Below are 22088 nucleotides of genomic sequence, written 5' to 3' on the forward strand. Positions count from 1 at the left end.
TTCTTTTTTAATATAGGCATTTAAGCAGTGTTTTAGCTGTATTCCATAAGTTTGGGCACATTGTATTTTCATTTTTATTAATCTGAAAATACTTTTTCCATGATTTCTTCTTTTAGCCATTGATTATGAGCATGTTATTTAATTTCCATATATTTGTGAGTTTCCCAAATTTCCCTCTGTTACTAATTTCATTCCATTGTGGTTGAATGACATATTTTGTATAATTTCAGTACTTTTATACTTACTGATACTGTTTTATGGCCTAACTTATAGTCTGTCAACATCTCTATGCACCTGAGAAAAATGTATATTCTTGTGTTGTTAGGCAGAGCGTTCTATAGATCCATGTTAGGTCTGGTTGGTTGACAGAATTTTTCAAGTCTTCTATTTCCTTGTTGATCTTAAGTCTAGTTGTTTTCTCCTTATTGAAACTTTATCCTTCTGTTCCACAGAATGGATAATCTCAAGTGATCTCTTTTCACGTTGACTGTTTCTCCTGTGAGCTCAGATCTGCTGTTGAATATCTTAGTGAATTTTTCATTTTAGTAATAGTACTTATTATATTCAGAATTTATGTTCTTTTAAAATGCTGTCTATTTATTGATATTCTCTATTTATTGAGACCCAAAAGTTTCTTCAAAGAAAAAAGGCACTGGAATTTACTAAATTTTTGTGAATGTAGATCTTGCAACTGTGGAACTTTAGTCCTTCTAACAGTTAATGTTAACAGAGATAGAGGCCCCAGGTCCCTCAGTGTATTATCATTAAGTCCTTCTTACTCAAATGGGACCCTGGAACTTAGTGACCATCACCTTTTGAGATGGTTAGAAGTACAGAATCTCAAGTCCCACTCCAGATCACTGAATCAGAAGCTGCATTTCAATAAGATCTTTAGGTGATTCCCACGCACATCGGAGTTTAAAAAGTGGTGGGCCAAAAGTCCTGGAACCCACCATGTTTTCAGAGCCTTCAAGGTACCATATACTACTTTTCAGAATAGTAGTTTTGCATTTATTATACATGACTTGATAAATGTTCATCTTCATCTCTAGATTACAAACGCATAGGGGAAGTCTGCTTCCTGTTGTACACCACAGTCACACACATAGTTAAGTGCTATCAAATCTGTCCATAAAATCAGTGAAGTGGACCCTGGAATCTCATACTTACCTGCTTCCTCCAACCCTCACCTCAAATAGGTTTTGCAAGAGGTTTATCTTCTTAGTTAACCTACTCAGAAGACCTGAGATTTTTTTGGATCTCCTAGGGATGATTAGGAAGGATCTCTGAAATAAGGAAATATCTCTGAGACAAGGAAACTGTCGTTTTTCTTCCCCTTTTGCTAAAGTATGTACTTATCTAAAATTTGAGTTCCTCAGCTGATAAGGGTTCTCTGCATATTGGAAAGAAAGAAGCCATTGGGCACATTTTTTATAATTCTGCAGAATGAATTTTTTACTGATTTTTTTTTTTAAGACAAGTATAGTTGAAACACAATGTTACATTAGTTTCAGGTATACAACAATGATTTGACAATTCTATATCCTATGCTATGCTCATCACAATATACCTACCATCTGTCACCATACAACACTATTAGAATACCATTGCCTATATTCCACATTCAGTAATTTTATCTCCACGACTTCTTCATTTCATGACTGGGAGTCTGTATCTCCCACTCCCCTTCACCCACTTTGCCCATCCCCACCTTTCCTCTGGCAACCACCACTTCTCTGTATTTACGAGTCCGATTCTGCTTTTGGTTTATTCATTTGTTTTCTAGAGTATACATATAAATGGAATCGTGATATTTGTCTCTGCCTTTTTTATAAGTTTATCTTGAGAGACACAGAGAAAGTGTGAGCAGGAGAGAGGCAGAGAGAGAAGGAGAGAGAGAATCTCAAACAGGCTCTGCACTTAAAATTTTTTTAAACGTTTGTTTTTGAGAGAGAGAGCATGAGCGGTGTGTGTGTGGTGGGGGGGGGGTGTCTTGTTTTTTCATTTGGAGCATATTTCTCTATCTCTACATTTTGCTTGACTTTCTGTGTTTGTTTCTAGAAGTTAGGCAGAATAGCTACTTCTAAACTTGAAGGAATGGTTTGTGTATGGTCATTCTCTGTGTAGACTGTATATGCTTGGCAAGTTTGGCTGGCTTGAACTGTGGCTGGCATGGGCTGGGTGTCCCCGGGCACTTTGTGCTGGAGCTGCCCTGGTGGGATGGCCAGAGCTGAAGTCATGGGCTGGGGGAAGTCCCAGGGCTCTCCACACCGAGGGTTCCCTGGCAGGACGGCTGAACCTGAAGTGGGTACAAGCCAGTGTGTCCTGAGGCTTTTTGCAGAGAGAGCTCCCTGCCTGAGCAGCTGGAGCTGAGGTAAGGTATGGGGTACAGGGTCCTGGAGTGTTGCCTGTTACTTTGGTGAAACAGCTGGGGCTGTAGTGAATGCTGACCAGGGGTGTCCCGGTGTGTGCTGTGCTAGGGCTGCCTCAGTGGGACTGCTAGGGCTGGTGTGGGCTAGGGGCCCAGGGCCCCTGAGGTGGTAAGCTGGCTTGGGCACTGGACTGCATTCATCCATGCTATCAATGTGAATGAGGAATGTTAGCCATGCCCTGACCTGCCCCTCTGACCTGGGGAGACTTTCAGTAGTTCTCCCACCATTTGACAGCTTTCTAAGGCTGGATCTTCTGTTATTTTTCTTTTGTTTTTATTTGAGTTCTAGTTAGTTAATATACAGTGTAATAGTTTTGGGTGTACAACTTAGTGATTCAATGTTTCCATACATCACCCAGTGCTCATCACAAGTGCCCTCCTTAATCCCCAGCACCTATTTCATCCATCCCCCCCCACCTCCTCTTTTTCCCCCCATGGTTTTTCTTAAATTCCACCTATGACTAAAATCATATGGTATTTGTCTTTATTTCACTTAGCATCATACAGTCTAGCTCTATCCATGTCATTGCAAGTACCAAGAGTTCATTCTTTTATGGCTGAATAATATTCCATTGTATATACATACCACATCTTCATCCACTCATTTGTCTATAAACATTTGGGCTCTTTCCATAATTTGGCTATTGTTGATAATGCTGCTATAAATATTAGGGTGCATGTATCCCTTCAAGTTAGTACTTTTGTATTCTTTGGGTAAATAACCTAGTAGTGCAATTGCTGGATCATAGGGTAGTTCTATTTTTAACTTTCTGAGGAAGCTCCATACTGTTTTCCAGAGCGGCTGCACCATTTTGCATTCCCACCAATAGTTTCAGAGGGTTCCCTCTTCTCCACATCCTTGTCTAGGGCTGGATCTTTTGTATACTAATTGCTCTTTGTTTTAAGTTTATTTTGAGATAGAGAGCAAGCGAGCACGAACAGGGGAGGGGCAGAGAGAGGGAGATCGAGAATCCCAAGCAGGCTCTGTGTTGTCTGTGCAGAGCCTGACCTGGGGCTCGATCCCACAGACTAGGAGATCAAGACCCGACCTGAAATCAAGAGCCAGACGCTTTAACTGACTGAGCCACCCGGGCACCCCTGCTAGTGGCTCTTTTAAACGCCAGATTTTCCTCTTTGTCCTGCAACAGGGGAATTTGTTGAGGGGCCCCCAGGACTATCCCTCATTACATTTTGCAGTGCCAGGATGGGGGTTCATTACCTTGTCAGGAAAACTTTTAATCCTGAATGATGTCCTTAGTTTTGTTTCCTTATAGTTGTTTTCTCCATCAGGAAAGGTTATTGGAATACGAGTAAACTACCATAAACTAACAAAACCAACACTAGTAAAAAAAAAAAAAGGCTTTTCACTTCTAATTCCTATATATTGATATATTCTAGTTTATCCTGCCTTCCTATAAAAGGACTTGAGGCTAATGTTGAAGTGAGATACAAGGGAATGTAACTAAAGCAATTTGCTAAGGTATGACGTGCCCTGTGCGTGCTGATGAAGAGGGTCTCCTGTTTCATAGCCTAGAAAGCATCCCGATGTGGGTCACTTCCAAGCAGTAAGAGGGGTTCTACGATAGATGGCCTTCGTGAAACCTCAGACTGCTCCAGTATTCTCCCAACTAAAAACAAAACAACACTCAAACAATAACAGACAATAGGTATCATTAACAGTGCTTTTATTTACAAAGAATTATTTTTATTTGGCTGTTTGGAAAACCACTAACATTTTTCACTTTAGAAAACATTAAATAATAAACAAGATGTTATACAGTACTTTGGATAACTTCTGTCAGTTTAGTGCAATCCATTATTGGCACCTAAAAGTGACATTTTCAATTATTTCCCCCTTTCCTCTTCACTTGTGCAGTTAAATGACCACAAAGGAAATGAATCATTAAAAATGGATCTAAAGCCATACCATCTGGCCCCTATTCAAAGGCTCACAGATTTACATCCCTGCTCCCATCCTGCCTTCACCAAGTGAAATGACTAAAGATACTCTGTTGGTGATTTTTGTTTTTGGAAAAATAGGTAAATTTGTGGAACTTGGGAGATTCCCATTGACAAATGAAACAATTATAGTGGCTGGGTGAAGCAAGGATCCTGAAGCTGGTGTTGAGCATAGCATAGCACTCTCTCTCAGTGGCCAATTTGTCACATACATTGCAGAGAGAATGCACCAGATTAAAACAAAACAAAACAAAAAACAACTCTCTAGCCTCTGTTCCTTGCTATGGTCTCTTTAAAAACCTGAACTATCATCCACTGAACAGGTGAAAGTGTTATACTTTTACCAAAAAAAGAAATGAACCCTACCACATTAGGACATCATTGAGATAGGGAAAAAAACAAAAACAAAAACAAAAAACAATATTTTTAAAAGAGTATGATGGACAGATATTTTACTGTTTTAATCCTGTTAGGTTTGCCATGAAGGGAGAGATCTTTCAGTGAGCTCCCCATTTGATGGGGTTTCCCCCCCTTTTGATTCTCCTCCATTAGGAGGCTAAGAGGTAAATGCCTAAATTAGACCTTGGCCTCATCCGAATGAGTAAGTTCCGAAGATTTTCATTACCTAGTAATAGGATCAAAACAGCTTTTGGAAGATTCTGTAATCTGTCACTCTATCTTGATGTAAGAACATCTTTAACCATCTTAAATAAACACATTTTTATCTATTTTTAAACCTTCGAAGAGGGTGAGGGAGAAAGAGAAAAGAGAGGGAGAGAAAGAAGAGAGACAGGGAGAGGGAGAGAAAGAGGAGAGGGAGAGAGATTAACTTTTTTTTTTTTAACAAAGGATTCTAATTTAACAATTGTCCCTGCCAGGAAATGCCCCCTCACACTCCAGTCTAGGCCTGTTTCCTCTTGTTCTATTCTTAGCGCATATGGAGAACAGCTGGTCACCATCCTCTCTGTACCAACCATTCATACACTTGAAAACCAGCAATGGTTTGCCCCTCAGTCTTCTCTTCTCCACGCTGGATAATCCCAGTTCCTTTAATTTTTCATCATAGATCTTTTTTTCCAACCCTTTAATCATCTTTGTGATTCCTGGCAAAAACAGCAGAGAATATTTTGATTACTTAATCAGGAATGAAGTAAAAGTCTCAGGACTAAGTTGCCTTTTAAAAGTTAGGTATTTTTTTCATATATAGGTAAAATCGGCAGGGAGGAAATGTGATTGGGGGAGGGGGGTTCCCAGATTTTATTGCTCTAATGTGTGCGTGAATCCCATTCCGACACATCAATGCGTCCAGGCACAGGACCTGCTCCCTGACCCCTTCTGACAAGACGGCACATACGTTAGGAGCTAGACCTGCCTCCATGTATGCGGATCTAAAACCTGTATGAAAATCTGTCCCAACGGAGCTTCCCACACACTTCCCCTCACCCTTCCATAAACAGGATCTTTTCTCTGAAACAACCAGAACTTTTACAACATGTTTTACTGATTACCAAAGAGAGCCATGTTATTATGGTAAAAACTGTTGGTTTTAAAGTATACCCTGGAACAGTGAGAGTTTTATATGTAAACTTCAGCTTCTTGTCCACATGAATGGTTCGCTATCCTGTATCGTGATCAAACTCAAGGCCATGAAAAAATTCATCCCTCCACTACCACACCTGACATCTCTTCCAATTTTCTCTTGCTGCCAAAATAAGGTCATGGAACTGGATGACATTTCACCGGGTATTTTTTAATTCAAGAGCTCGCAAGCTGCCTTTTCCCTTGCAACTAGAGTCTGTATATATTAGGAACACGTAACTACTTAATAGCAATAGCACATTTACACGAAACACAATACTACTAACGAGGGATTACGTGTCCATTCTACGTCATGTCTTTAAAAGAAAAATACAGATAACGAGAATAAATGCATCTTGATAAGTTACACGCCCTTCTTTTATAAAGTGAATGGCAGTAAAAGTCAGAGTTCAGGTCAGGCCAGAGCTAACAAGCCAAGGGGAGAAACCAATTTCACAAGCACATTGTACAACATCTCTTAGGGGAAGTCAATACTACTCATGGTACAACACTGAACAGATAACAGAATGGCCATTTGCACAGATTTCCTTTGAAAACTTCTCCCATGGTTTGCTACTAGGAACACCTGTAACCAGAAGGAACGATGGCACAGGTCACATGCCAGGGCCCTTCCCAAAAAAGACACAGGATGGAAAGCAACACCGAAAGCTGGCTTGGATGTGTCTACAGGTGCCCCCTATATTCCAAGGAGGGTGTCACTATTCACCGGAATTGCACAAAAGCAGGCCAGCAAGGTGTGGGTCACCCACCAGACTTTCTCTTGACCCACTGACCCATTCTTCTCCTAGGCCTGATAAGAGGGAGGAGAGGACAGGAGGTGAAGATTGGAAAAAGAAAAGAGCCACAGGGGGAGTTCATTGCTAGTTCGGGAGTTGCTCGCGTTCTTCAGAGCAGTGGCCTTTTCTCAGGCTCACATCATCCAATCCAATCTCCCCAGTGTGGCCACGCCTTTTTTCACCTCTGAAGATGACCTAGGGAGAGAATGCACACACCAGTCAAGCCTCCTCTGCCCCTTCCCAATGCCCATTCGTTTCACAAAATAAAGGCAAACGTTCCCCCAAAACCAAACAGTAAACTTACTCGACAGAAGGAAAGACTAGAACATAGCCAGGGTCACCTGAGGCTTGCCTTTTGGTAGAAACTGAAATTATGAGTAAACTGTTAATCAGATACATGTCACTCTTTAAAAAGCCATTCTGAATGACAGACTACTTCAGTTTAGGAATGTTTATGAAGCGGACACTTTGTGAAAGATTACCAAGGACAGAAGTAAATGAGACAGACATAAAGATGTAGAAATAAGAGCCAAAACTCTGGAAGATCATAATCATGCCGCCTATCGTGGACGTTTGCTATTTCCTCCTTGGGTTAGGCTGACTTTGTTGGCCTAAAATGGACTCAGACCAAACACCACACTGAAATCACAGTGTTGTTTTACCTACGTAAAGAACAAAAACTTTCTGGGGCGCCTGGGCGGCGCAGTCGGTTAAGCGTCCGACTTCAGCCAGGTCACGATCTCGCGGTCCGTGAGTTCGAGCCCCGCGTCGGGCTCTGGGCTGATGGCTCAGAGCCTGGAGCCTGTTTCCGATTCTGTGTCTCCCTCTCTCTCTGCCCCTCCCCCGTTCATGCTCTGTCTCTGTCTCAAAAATAAATAAAACGTTGAAAAAGAAAAAAAAATTTAAAATTTAAGTGAGAAATTGCTTGTAAAGCACTTTAAAAAAAAAAAAGAAAAAAACTTTCTTGTATTTTATCTTCTGTAGATCATCCTTGCTTTTTTAAAAACAGAAACCTTCCTGTGCTAGGATTTGAAATGCCTTTTTTTTTCCAGACAATGTTACACTTTTTTTTCAAAGAGTACAATAAATCTAAGACTGATAAAAGCTTATATAAATGGAGTCTGTCCCTTTTAACATAGTTTCTCGAAACTATATCTGTGGTCACCTACGCATAATCTCCTAATAGCAAGGTTTATGAATAGGAGCATAAAGATGCTCCTCCAAAAACATTATTTCGGCGGGATGCTATAGTGCATCTTATTGCCACCTATGACTTGATTACTTAAGATAAAACTTACATACTCAATCAAAGCTTTTCCCACATCCTCTCCTGAATAGGACTTCCCAAGCATATTGTTCTGGGTTCCCACCCAAGGCTGTTTAACTATGATCTCTGAGGCAAAGGGGGGGAAAAAAAAAGACTTTAAAGAAATACTTCAAAAAAGAAAAAAGAAACACTTTAGGGTAACTCTGAAAAATAAAGGAGTTGAAGAAAAAGGAAAAGCAGCAACAGTTAAGCTCACGCCCTCTGCCCTTTCAAGTTGCTGTTAACCTTTTTTTTTTTTTCCTTTTCGATTCCTGAATTTTCTTCACAAAAATAGGGGATTTTCACCAAGGCTGCTGGGGGGAGAGTGGCAGTGATCAGAGGTTGCAGCGAAGAACATAAGCAGCAGCAAAAGGGATTAAAGGAAGAGGCAATGAATGAACGGAGCTCTCACACCCAGAAAAACAAAGCTTTGTGCCTGAATTAATGAAGAGAACAAGGCTGCTTCAGATTCAGATCCTACAGTTCTCCTCTGAAAGGAAAACTTCCCAGGCTCTGCCTCCTTCGCGGTTCTACTTACGCTCTTGACGTCAGCCCCTCGCAAGGTGATCTGTGTGTGCCTCCAGCCACGGCCACCATTTCTTCCCCACAGGGCTGCTCCGTGGGCACCGTGTTTTCTCACAAACACCTGGAGCGTGCCGGAGTGCAGCCCAGTCACCTTGTGCCTGAACGACAGGCACAGGTCCCCTGAATGCATGAGGTGGCCGAGAGGTAGCACCAAGCGAGCGGCCTTTCCCCCTGGGCCTTTGGCTCCCGAGACTGTCAGATATTGTCCACCTGGAATGGGAAAAGCAGGGCTGTGTGTGTACGTGCCGACATCCCTTTCTAGCACAGACAGCATGGATGGCGAAACTTAAGTAAGATTTACTTTGCAGAAACTGCAAACTGGGATAGTCCCTTGTACAGAATTCCACATTTGCGGGGGTGGGGAGGGGGATCTTATTTCTATGCCTACTTTAAATTCTATGGTTTGTGTTTACAGAAAATACTTGGCTCCTGGAGAGTACAAATTATGGCAAGGACATGATAGATAATTAGTAATCCTAACACCATGAATATTTCCTGCTGAGTATGAGCAGACATACACGGGAAGACACAAGCTCCCCATCTCCTGATCCTCACCAGCATCTGATTATGTTGTCAAGCTGGCTGGCTGGCTGACTCTAAATTGTCAGGGAGAATTTTCTATGTGGATAATTAACCTCCAGGCAGCAGAGCAGACGGTGATCTAAAGGGGCACTGGATCTGTTTATTCTCTCTTCTCTCCACTTTTTTTTTTTTTTTTTTAATCTCTAAAGCAAGAAGGGTCCTTTGCAAAGGTCAGTTTTGCTGTTTTTCTTACCATGGGAGTATGTCGAATCCCAGGAAGATGCAGAGGTGTTCTGGAAACCTCTACATCTTCCTGGAGCATCAATTTTTTTTGTAGGTAAGCAGCTTAAGACATGTTTATATCAAAGCAAATCTGTAACATGATACATAATATATATAATGTTTATTACATTTACATGTACACAAATTAATAAACACTTTCAATTTGGACAAATCAGTCTGATGATGTCCTCAGATCCCTAGGGCTACAGAGTTTGCTTCCCCCTATTGTTAGAGTAACCACAATAGTGGGGGGCGGGTAGTTTAAGGAGCAGTGAAGTGGGGGGATATTGCTTCCCAAGAGAGGGAAAGTTGCAAGTAGTATTTGGAAACAGTCCATATACAAATGACATCCCTCCACCAGCTGTTTTATTACAGCCAACTGAAAAACAACCCTGTGTTTCAGCACTGATTTGTCTGTAAGAAATATGTGGTTGGAATGCTGACCACATGTACCTGTTTTGGTAGAGACACTACTTATTTCTCAGTTAAAAGATAAACCATCCTTTCTTATGCTTAATCTGTGTAAGACAAGATTATTTGGGGGATGTCCTATTCTTCAAGTGACTGCTCTACTAAGTTCCCTCTGAGCATTCAAAGGACCAAATAGGCGACTAGCATATACTTCCCGGTGCCAGGCTCTTTAAAGGGAACACCTTCAGCCCTGCTAACTGGTCTCTGAAGTGAACATGAATTTGGCTTGTTGTGCATCTGCAGAAACTAAGGCTTGGAGAGGTGAGGGCACCCAAAGGGTCATCTAGCCAGTGAGGGGCAGGGAAACACTTTGCGCTCAGAACTGCCTGGCCTCCTATGCAGCGCCTGCTGCTCTCAGACTGAAATCCCTGGTTTACGGGTTTCTGTCCCCCAGCAGACCGTGAACTCGTTGATGTCAGGACCAACCTTTCCCCCAAACCACCCCATTTTACATTCCTGCCACATGGTAGGGCTTTGAGGTCATGTGTTGAATAAATGATATTCCAAGAACACAGCAAAAACCTGAGGGGAAATAGGTCCTTGAGGCATGTACTTGACTCAGCGAACACACACATATTTCTTTTCCTCCTGTCCCTGTGCCTTGCCAAATTAATCCAAACAATATTTGGGGCCAAAACATTTAGCTGGGGCTTACATGTCTCCCCGTAAGTCAGCTTTGAATCATCACAGGTATTTGGGTTAAGACTAAGATATAAGGTTATTACAGTTAACCTGCAAATTTTAAGAAAACAAGGATTACCTTAAGACCCTGTGGAATGTTCGCTAATATCTCTATGCCAGACACTGCAGGCAAACCACAACATCCTGACGAGAGTCAACTAGTCCTTTTGCACAGGTATTTAAAGCTACAGCGTAAATCACGGTGAGCAAGGCCACCACTGCTCTTCCTCTATAGAGTTGCTCTGGGGGAACCAGGTTTTTGTTTTACGTTAAAGGATTCTTTCCCTTTTTAAAAGGAAATGTTACCAGGGTGCGGTGGGAGCTAAGGGAAAAATGGATCTCGTGCTTCAAACAAGTTACCTATTAGATAAAAATTTCACTTCTGATTCCAAAATACTGGTTTAAATATAAAACTATATTAGACACTTTCATGGTTTCAGTTTAAAGCATTATAGTATCGAAAGTGTTTTTTTTTTTTTTGAGAAACAATAAATGCTGCAGAACTTGCCAGAAAGTTAGGCGATAAAATTTGAATGTACTTATTTGTAACTACACTGGTTTGTGCTTTACAACTTCAATTTACAAAGACAACAACATAATGTCCATTACCTTACCTATTAATTGTGTGGCCAAAAGAAAATGAGGGGGAGTTTGGCAGTTTTACTTATACATCATGGCCTTGCTGAGAAACCAGCCCAGCTAGACAACTAAGATCATTACAGTTTGCTGGGATTTACCTCTCAAATACAAAGGGCTTAATTTTTTGTTTTTTAAAAAAAATTTTAACGTTTATTATTGAGAGAGACACAGAGCGTGAGCAGGGGAGGGGTAGAGAGAGGGGGAGACACAGAATCTGAAGTAGGTTCCAGGCTCTGAGCTGTCAGCACAGAGCCCCATGCAGGGCTTGAACTCACGAACGGGGAGATCGTGACCTGAGCCAAAGTCAGACACTTAACCGACTGAGCCACCCAGGCACTCCAATTTTTTGTTTTTTAAACAGAAGTAATACAGTAATGCCCACTGTAGGAAAAACAGAAGTACAAAAGCATAGAGAAAATTTAAATAAGCCATGATCCCAAAAGCCAGAGATAATTACTAACATTTTAACTTCTGAACATTGTCCTATGGAGATATATGAATGCTAATGCACAGGAGTATAAACATTTTCCCAGTGTGGTAACTTCTTTTCATGAAATATATTAGCCATTTTTCTATGTCAACAAATAGGCATTCTTCATAGCTCCAAGCATGCCATTAAGAAGTTAGCCAGTTTCTTCGTGAAGAACGTTTAAGTTTCAAATTTTTATTTAAAAGTTTTTTTTTTGTAATTTCAAGTTTTTATTTAAATTCTAGTTAGTTAACATACAGTATTAGTTTCAGGAGTAGACTTTAGTGATTCATCACTTACACCCGTGCTCATCATAGCAAACGCCCTCCAAATTTTTACTTTTAAGATAAAAATAGCACAAAACAGTAAGATGAGCAAAAAACAAAAAATCTGAAAAATATAAAAAGAACCAAGTTCCCTTTTTATCGAAAGAGCTTTACAAATCAAACATGCACAAAACAAAGGGCATCATAGAAAAAAAATTACTTAAATCCTGTGAAAAGTTGACCATCTTTTCCTATAAGAGAAAGTCAAATTAAAAGGGGAGGCCTTGTCACATTTAAATTTGGCAAGGATAAAAATAATTTAGGGGCAGCTGGGTGGCTCAGTCAGGTAAGTGTCCCCGTCTTTATTTTTGGCTCAGGTTGTGATCTCACGGTTTGTGGGATTGAGAGCCCCATCGGGATTCACACTGACAGTGTGGGGGCCTTAGAATTCTAACCCTCTCTCTCTGCCCCTCCCCTGCGTGCACGTGCTCTCTCAAACTTAAAAGAAAAAATAGTTGGGTAAGATCTATTGGGAATGGTTCTTAAATATTATTGGCAGACGCATAAATTGCTACAACTCTTATGAAGGGCAATTTTGAGAACTTATCAAAATTCAAAATGCTAATTCCCTCTGACCTAGCCATTCCAATTTAGGAATTTATCCTACAGATATATTCAAGCGTATATGAAATGATACATGGACAATCTTCACTGGAGCACTGTTCTGCTGAAATGTGCCTCAGTGGATGGCTGGTTAAATACAGTGTGGTACATGGAAGAAGGAATGGAGTTAACAGCCATAAATAAGAATAAGGGTGTTCTGTTTACAGAACAATCTTCAACAATAGCTAATACTGTTTTATTGGTAACTGTGGGCCAGGCACTGCTTTAAATATTTTACATATGTTTAATAGATATTACCATCTCCACCTAAATAACTTGCTCCAAGTCAAAGCTAGTGAGTAGTGGCACTGGGTTTCAGCCCAAGCCTTTGGGCTTCAAAGTCCATGTGCCTCTAAACTCTTCAAAGACAGTATCTTCTGGGGTACCTGAGTGGCTCAGTCAGTTAAGCATTGGACTTTGGCTCAGGTCTTAAGCTCACAGTATGAGTTCAAGCCCTACCTCGGGCTCTCTGCTGCCAGAACTGAGCCCTACTTTGGATCCTCTGTCTCCCCCTCTCTCTTTGTCCCTCCCGGCTCATGCGTACTCACTGGCTGTCTCAAAAATAAGACATTAAAAAAACGAAAGGACACTATCTTCAAATGACAAAAGCAAGATGCTGTTGTGTAGAAAAAGATCCCTCTGGAAAGATAAGCAAGAAACTAGTTGCATCTGGAGAGGGTAACTGGGAGCCAGGGCTGGGAGAGGGAGCTTGTATTTTCACTGTTGATTTGTTTTTCCATGTTTGTGTATTTCAAAATAATATTTAATGCTGCAACAGACATGCTTGCATGTACATGCTGGCTTACTTACTATATATTTAAGTGAGTAGTGATCAGTAGTAGAGCATTGAGTCAGCTTCCTTTAACCCTGATCCCCAGAGATTGGGGTTTCAGGAAAAGCCCCCACCCCCATCCCGGGGTCAAGCCTTGACATTTACAGAAGGGTGTGTCTTCAGGGCCACAGCCACATGCCTGCAGCACATCACATCAGTCAGCAGCACAATCTTCTCTGTCCCTTAGAGGCATGTATTAATTCCACTATCTCACAATTAGGTTGAAGACTGAATGTGATAAACAAAACCTAATGAGCACCAGGAAGAAGAGCCAGCAAATGAATTTACTTTGCAGCTGTTTCTCAAAGTTGTAAGTGTGTTTTAATTGAGGGTTTTCTTAGAGATATTAGCATATGAGAATATCTGCAGATCTGGATCTTGCATAAGAAATGCACATTAAAATCAGTCGTAACTGTGGAAATCCAAATATATATTCCTTTACAAATGGCATAATCTAGATAGAAGCAAGTAAACAATAAGCTTGGTAATTAGGCAATACAAAGGAATCATTTATTAAATTGGTTATATTCTGCTCTGGTCTTAGCTTGTGATACACACACACTCACACCCCTGAACTTCCTAGAAGAAAAATAGGCATTTTTCATACTAAGCTTTAATAGTATTTCCATCAGTATTTGGTTAGATTTTCCCCAACATATTCTAAAAAGTTTGTCTGCAATTCCACCATGACATATGCCACGCATTGCTGTCCCTTCTTTCACTCTGCCACCCTTTGGTCTTCCATCCACTTTCCAAGCCAGAGCCCTGCTGCTCAGTAATCTCTTTGGGATGACCTGGGGGCATTCGAATCTGAGTCAGAGGCTCTTGGAGGCTGTGTATGAGGTTTTCTAATTCAACCCTTATCCACTGCTCAAAACAACCTCTTGCTGTACGTCATCCGAACACCCCCACCAGGGGAGACCTCCCTATTTCCATGACATTCTGTTCTTTTTAGACAGCTCTGTTGATTGCAAAGTTCCGAGAGTGAACCAAAACTGATCTTCCTGTAGCTTTTACCTACTGATCTGACTTCTCATCCCCTTGTTGTTGGTCAAGTATTTGAAAAGCAGTCTTGCTCCATCACTTCTTCCCCAAGCTAAACATTTTGGTTCTTCACTTGTTTCCCATAGGCTTCAAGCTACCTTTCCATCTAGGTCATTTTCTTATGAGTGACCTACAATTATCTCTATTCTTTTCAGATGAGAAAGAACCCACCAAAGTGGATTTTCCACTCTGGAAAAAATATCCTATGTCTATGGAAATGACAGTGATGACACAGATTCCATTCAAAAAGGCTTTCACCTCTCTTATTTGAGTAACTTCCCTGTGCATCCTAGCTATCAACAGAAGGGAGGAGGGAAGGGACAAAAGCAGAGAAGGAACATGTTTTACCTGCTGGCCCCTTACATGAGCCAGTCTGAGCTGGACTGGAGATGAGGGCCTGAGAAGCTCCCCCTGATCGTCCTGAAGTTACCTGCAGCTCGTTATAATACTAAGATTTCTTCTTAGGGGCAGTTTTATGCCATCTTTTGAATATACGTTGTATGCACCTGCATGCCTACATGCTAGGTGTGCACAGTTGAACCAAAAAATGCCTATGCAAGCCTCCTGCCCCTTCCCCCTAATACACTGAATGAAAGCTTCCTGTACTAACCCCACGGGGAGACAGTGCCTTGAAAGCTAGCTCCCTGTATCCTTCCTTGGAACAATAAAAAGTTCCTAATTTTCAACATTTCCTGAAGTTTTCAGTCTGACCCCTAGAATCTGTTTACACTAAGGCACTTCCTCCCCTTCCCACACGTGTGTAGTTGGTTTCTAGACCATGAGCCATACCTTGCACTCACTCTCCATATATTTCACCCTCTTAAATATCGCCTATTGATCTAATGTTTTAGAGCTAATTTTTTTCAGCACACACTGCCACTTTCTCCTTGGGCTCTGAGTCATTCTACTCTGTTTGGCTGGTATGCCTTCAATATGCAAGTTCAAGATCCAATTCATCCAAATTGGTAAAACCTGGAGCAACCCCAGAAGCTCATCCTCCAGGGGCCAGAATCAATCATCAAGAGCTACCCAGTCACCCAAACAGCCATCACTTCCTTTCAGTTTGTTCTGTTCTGTCATAGCCAAATGGCCATTCCAAACGTTTTTGTCTACCATTCTAATCTCCAATCCTCTCTCTCAGAGGGCAAGTGGAATTTGGGGCACAACAAATTTAAACATCAACATAGGTAATGACTAATAAAAAGTGTTTAAATACTATGCTTTAGAACCAATTTAGTATTTTAATTCTGAAAATCAAGTATTTTACATAGATTTTCTACATAGGATGCCTACATGGAAGTATAATGAATTCTTCTGAGTTTAGCATGAATTATTCTCACAATGTACCTTACTTGAAAGAGTTACTCGTTACGGCCATGAACGGTGTGTACCAGCCTGTCACACGTGACTGCTAAAGCTCCCTCATCCTGTAGCAAACTACTTCAGGTCAGTGGTCAGTCAAAACTACAGTCCTGACGTCTGCTGATCATAGACAGTGCACCTGCCGGAGAAGGCTGAGGCCACAGGAGGTACAGGGACACCTGGAGGGGAAGTCCCTTGTTTAGCTTTGTGGCCTGAGGAAATGTATACCACCTCTGGGCCTCAGGATCTCCTTTGTGAAACAGGACAATATTACCTGCTTCACAGGATAAGAGTAGATTAAACAGAACCAATGAGATGATGAATGAGTCAGGACTACAGTAGATATTAAATACATGGTTTCTCTCTTATTCACAGATATTTGTGACATTAATAATAACGTCATGCCCTGGGGTGCCTGGGTGGCTCAGTCGGTTGAGCATCCGACTCTTGGTTTCGGCTCAGGTCATGATCTAGAGGTTTGTGGGATCTGGCCCCATGCAGGACTCTGTGCTAACAGCAAGGAGCCTGCTTGGGATTCTCTCTCTGTCCCCTCCCCTGCTCTTATTCCAACTCTCTCAAAAATAAACAAACAGATAACGTCTTGCTCAGAGTCACCTTAAATGAGAAGAGTGTTTGCAGGAGGCAGGCGGGTGGGGGTCACTAAAATTTATTTTATAGCTAAGAGAAATCTAAAAACCCATTTAAGCTTATTGAATATTCATATTTTAAAAGCTTACTTCAAATTTTCATTTAAAAAAAATCTGTTATATTGCTACTGTAGAGCTACTCAGGCACCCCAGGAAGCATGCAATTTAAAAGTCTTAATTTTCCAAGCAGCTATGTCTAACTCAACCTTTCTAATAACATTCTCTTGTGGAATAAATGGTAGTAATTTGTAATTAATTTCACCAGCATCTAAAGTAGACTGAAACTTTTTCCAGAGAAATATTCACAACTTCACAGAAATTTCCAGTGTCTCTTTCTGCAATGTGTCAAATCTTTAAAAAGACCTAATTGAGAAAATAACTAGGGACTACCACCATGGCTGATGTACCATGATATTACTTCTTTCATGCTCGGGAATGGGGCACTATAAATAACTTGAAAATTATATGTTAGAATGAGTCTAAATGTTTTACTTACCAACCTCTGTGAGGGAAATTAGCTGGCCTTTTAGTGAACTACTTGTCTTCCCATAATATTATTCTCGTTTATTGCTAACAAGTTTAGTTCACTTAAAAAAATGGAATATGAAATGCTAAACGAAATCTTTCTTTACTGAATAAAGAGGGTAAACACAGAGGCATGTTACAGTGTTCTTGATTGTCAGAACCAGGACCCTCAGAGAGGATCAAACTGCTCTGTATTAACTGGTTTTACCTGCTGGATCTCTAACTGGTTCCCAGTGCAAGTCACTGTCTTTTTCTCTGATCCATCCACAAAGCCCATGGTCGAAATTACAACTGTGTATCAGAATACCTATGAGAAAATGACCAGAAAGATGAATAGACCGCAAACCCAATGACTAACAATAAAAACAAATTTGTTCTCTGTCTGTACACATGTTCTCTTCCAGCCAAATAGAACTACCCCACCAGATATTAAAGATCACACGAATCCTGACTTAGAACAATTGTGCCTGTGTGTTCAGCTGTAAGAATAGAACACGCCAATGTTGCCAAATTATGACCTTGTTACCTCATCAGTTACAAAACATGATTTCCTCCTCACAGTTGAAGTGCAGCTTTAATATTTTTTTTAAAAGAAGATAATGATGATATATCATGATTTTCACTTAACAATTGTGGCACCGCAAAGGAAACCGAGTTGTAAAAAATAAAGTATGTTTTTTCCCAGACATAACTAAATAATCTACAATTTAAAAGCCATTTTCATGAAATGGAAGGAGACACTAAAATGTCATTGTAACACTACAAAAATGTAAGTATCTACCTGGATCATCCTTCGCTTCATCGTCTGCACTGACTCCTCTTTCAATTTCAAATATTTCAAACAAGTCATTTGAAGGCTGCCGTGGAACTGCAAGAGAGAGAAGTTTGGTTTGGTTTGGGGAGGTATTGATAAAGGGGCATGCCTTTAATCACAGCGTAGGGGGAGAAGACCTAGGCATTTCATTCATCAGAAGAATCCAAAATATTTAATTAAAAATATTACATGTCACGTTAAGATTCACGTGGTTTGTTCTACAGGCACTTCTACTATAACACTTATCTGAGTACAATTTTTGAAAATGTTTTTCAAGTGTTTCTAAAAGTCAACGTAAAAAAATTAAGTCTTTGCCTGAAGAATACGTTTTAAAAGAGCTACCCGTTTCTGGCAAAATATTCACCTCTGTCAAATTCTAGAATTTGTTTCTATGAAAAGATACATTATGAACTCTTAATTAAGGCTGTTTTTTAGTGGAAACTGCCTGCAACTGCAGTGAATGGTTTGATTTTCTAGCCACAGCATCAACTCGTCTCCAGTGAATGCTGCCCGCGGCTGAACTCCATCCACAATTCTTACCATCTCTAGGTTCCCTGGCTCCTTAAAGATCAGATCCAAACTCCCTGGGGAAGGATTCACAACTCACCCCCTAAAACACACATCACTGTCTAAACACACCATTCGTTTTCATATCTCTGACTCCATTCCCAGCTTGGGATCCTCTTGTTCCTACTAGTTGACCTGCCAAACTTCCCCCTCTTCCTGCAAAGACCCAATGCAAACATCCTTGTCTGGGTAAAAACGTTCATGCCTCAGGCGAATCAAATTCTTTCCTTTTGTACCCCGCAAAGACTCGTGTTCGCATCTCTATTACAACCTTCCATAGAGAACTGTAGTTCTTCACATATATGCACGTCTGTCCGAGGTCCAGGATGGCATCAGTCACGTCCTATTCATATGGCATTTCCAGGGCGTGACCTGGAGACAGGCCCTCAATAAGTGTTTACTGAATGAATGTGAAAATCTTATCAGAAACTCACATTTTGTCAACCCTTTTCCTCAAGTGAACCAACTGGGCCAGAGCTGAAGAATCCATTTTTAAAAAACGGAGTCATTTAAAGCATTAGTTATTATTCAATATACATTTGTCCCCCATATGCCAAGAACCATGGTAGCCAAGGGGACAGGCAATAGGGTGAACAAGACCGACAAGGACCTGGCCCTCAGGGAGACTGCATTCTAGCTAGACAGGCCAACATTAAACATGTAGCTAAATCCACACTGCAATTCTAAATTCTGATGAGGGTTGCAAAGGAAAACCACCAGAAGATGTCACGAAGAGTAACTGGGGTGGGGATGGAGGGGGTATGTGGGAATGTTGGTGGAGGGGAATTCCTGGCCAAAGACCAGGGCATACTCCCTTTTCTACGCCAGAACTTAGATTCATTAACTATATTTTTATAAGGCAGGGAGTAAAAGATGTAGAACACCAAGGAACAGACATTAGTCAGAAGGGTTCTTTTTTAACAATGTTCCTATTATTTTTAGCAAGAATTTTTTTTTAATTAAGTAACAATCCCATAATATTCACACTGATGGTTTTTATTTTGCTTACTGCTTTTCAAGTTTTTCCCTTTTTGTTTCAAAAGTCCAAACAGCGGATACCCATCTCCTCTCCACACACACACTCACATATACCCAGCCTGAAAGGGATGGGAGAGAAGCCAGTACATAGACCAGCTCTAGGGATATAACCTGATCGCAGGTGCCCTGGGCTGAGGTAACTGGCTATCCTCTTAAGTTTTTTTTTTTAAACACTTATTTATTTTTGAGAGAGTGAGACAGGGCATGAGTCGGAGAGGGGCAGAGAGAGGGGGAGACACAGAATCCAAAGCAGGCTCCAGGCTCTGAGCTGTCAGCACAGAGCCCAACGCGGGGCTTGAACTCACAGACCGTGAGATCATGACCTGAGCTGAAGTCAGACACTCAACCAACGCTCCTGCTCCTTCTCCCCTCTCTGTCTCTCTCTCCCCTACGAGCCACCCTCTTTCATAGCCAAAGGACTAACAGCAACAATATCCATTTTATAGCTTTCCTTTCTTCCTTTGGGCCTCTAAGAGGGAGATTGCCTCTTATTTACTAGAAATATTATAAAGTTGTAAGCAATTATGCTTCATTTCTCATTATATAGAGAAAGTGTAAAAAATTCTATAGAACAATCATTTTTTGTCTCTTGTTGTAACTTACACAACTCATCTCTGGACTGGAATAGCTCAAATCTTCTAATACCGTATTATGGGACTGCTTTGTGGCTGTTTGTCAGCCCCCTTTTTTTTCTAGATGAAGGACACTCAAATGGTAAATAGAGTCTTGGTGTAGAGGGGGAGGCTGGTACAAAGGTTTCCTGGCACAAGGGGCCTATTTTTTGTTGTTCTTAGAAGCCTCTTTATTACATGTGATCTTAAAACTGTAATACATATATTACAACATGGGGATAACTTCTAGTCACTGATATAACACCTGTCATAGAAAGCTTGCAATTAGCTTTCTTATAATATAGATGTTTCTAAGTGAATTCATCAATTCATTCTTTTTTTTTTTTTTGAGTGTGTGTGTGTGTGTGTGTGTGTGTGTGTGTGTGTGTGTGTTTTACTCTGTTGATTGTTTTATTGATGATAGTCTTTGGATCAGGTACTCAATTCCCTCCATCACTTCATTCTTTATAGGATGGGTGTCACTGCATTCAATGCAGTTTGCCCTAGATAAAACTGTTCTCCATGGCACTTGCAAGGTGTATTCTTAGAAACCTCTGTATTGATAGGGCGCCTGGTTAAACATCTGACTCTTGACTCTTGATTTCGGCTCAGATCACGATCTCACAGTTCATGGGTTCTAGCCCTGTATCGGGTCCTGTGCTGACAGCATGAAGCCTGCTTGGGATGGATTCATTCTCTCTCTCTCTCTCTGTTCCTCCCCTACTTGCTCGCTCTCTCTCAAAAATAAACCTTAAAAAAAAAGAAACCTCTGTATTACAAATGTACTTAAACACCTCAGGCTTATTTAGTGGGTATCACTTCCATCCCTGATATAACACCGTGTGAACACAGCTTGCAAATATCTTTCTTAAAAATATATTAGAAGTGTTCTTTTTTTTTTTCAACGTTTATTTTTATTTTTGGGACAGAGAGAGACAGAGCATGAACGGGGGAGGGGCAGAGAGAGAGGGAGACACAGAATCGGAAACAGGCTCCAGGCTCTGAGCCATCAGCCCAGAGCCCGACGCGGGGCTCGAACTCACGGACCGCGAGATCGTGACCTGGCTGAAGTCGGACGCTTAACCGACTGCGCCACCCAGGCGCCCCATAGAAGTGTTCTTAAATGATTTAATGCATGCATTAAATAATGAGGGTTATTTCCACTCTCAATAATAAACTGGTCATAAAGAGAGATCAAGGGGTTCCTCTCTAAGGAAGCACCATTTACACCAAGAAGGAAAGAATATGGAAACTTCCAAGCAAAAAGCAAAGTGGTGGTGTGGGGGAAGAGGGAGTGTTTCAGACAGCAGTTACAAAGAAGGCGCTCAGAATATCCAGAGAAAGGAGTTCATGGCGTCTGGAGGATGCTGAGAAGTGGGGGGATGTGACTTGGGATGAGGTTGAGGAGAAAGGAAGGGAGAAGATCACACATTTGGATGGTTCATTAATGTTCCATTAATGCCAGATGTCCATAAATAGTTCTTGGAAACCAAGTGCCAAAAACAGTAACTTCAGCAGGTGACCAAGCACACCTTCAGTGCAGGTCATTGGGAAACAGTCCAAGGAATTCAGAGACCTAAACGCTCCACGGCTATTAGTTCTCACAATTGTGTGTGCTCTTCTCTGTAACTCTGCCAAATTGTTAAACTATTTCTCCTTCCTGACACATACACATATGGATTGCTAAGAGTCAAGAGAAGGTTCACTACCCTGCTACCTGGTATTTTACGCTTTATGTGACAACACTAGGTGAAATAAGTTGTGGGACAAAATCACTCAAGCAGTATGATCTTAACGATGTACAAGAAAAAACAAGCAAACAAAAAACAGACTAGAAAATAAGAGAGACAAAACACGCCCTCCCAAGCACATATGGCCAATTAATTTACAATGAAAGAAGCCAAGAATATACAGTGGACAAATGGCAGTCTCTTCAAAAACATGGTATTTGGCAAACTGGATGGCCACAAGTAAAAGAATGAAACTGGATCCCTATTTT

At 41.0% G+C, this 22088-nt stretch overlaps 1 protein-coding gene across 5 annotated transcripts in view; it reads right to left on the reverse strand.

Annotated features, from left to right (window-relative positions):
* Positions 1 to 4099: 4099 nt before the first annotated feature.
* NPNT (nephronectin) overlaps positions 4100 to 22088 on the reverse strand; it is an 84072-nt gene continuing 66083 nt past the window's right edge. For all 5 annotated transcript variants that reach the window (XM_047855444.1, XM_047855445.1, XM_047855446.1 and 2 more), the window contains 4 exons: positions 17841 to 17927; positions 17268 to 17366; positions 8610 to 8866; positions 4100 to 6960 (listed from right to left, as the gene is read on the reverse strand). In XM_047855444.1, coding sequence (XP_047711400.1) covers positions 6850 to 6960; positions 8610 to 8866; positions 17268 to 17366; positions 17841 to 17927 — 554 coding nt within the window. In that variant the 3' untranslated portion in view covers positions 4100 to 6849. The remainder of the gene's footprint in view (positions 6961 to 8609; positions 8867 to 17267; positions 17367 to 17840; positions 17928 to 22088) is intronic.

The sequence above is a fragment of the Prionailurus viverrinus genome, chromosome B1 (genome assembly GCF_022837055.1).
Source record: "Prionailurus viverrinus isolate Anna chromosome B1, UM_Priviv_1.0, whole genome shotgun sequence".
NCBI lineage: Eukaryota > Metazoa > Chordata > Mammalia > Carnivora > Felidae > Prionailurus > Prionailurus viverrinus.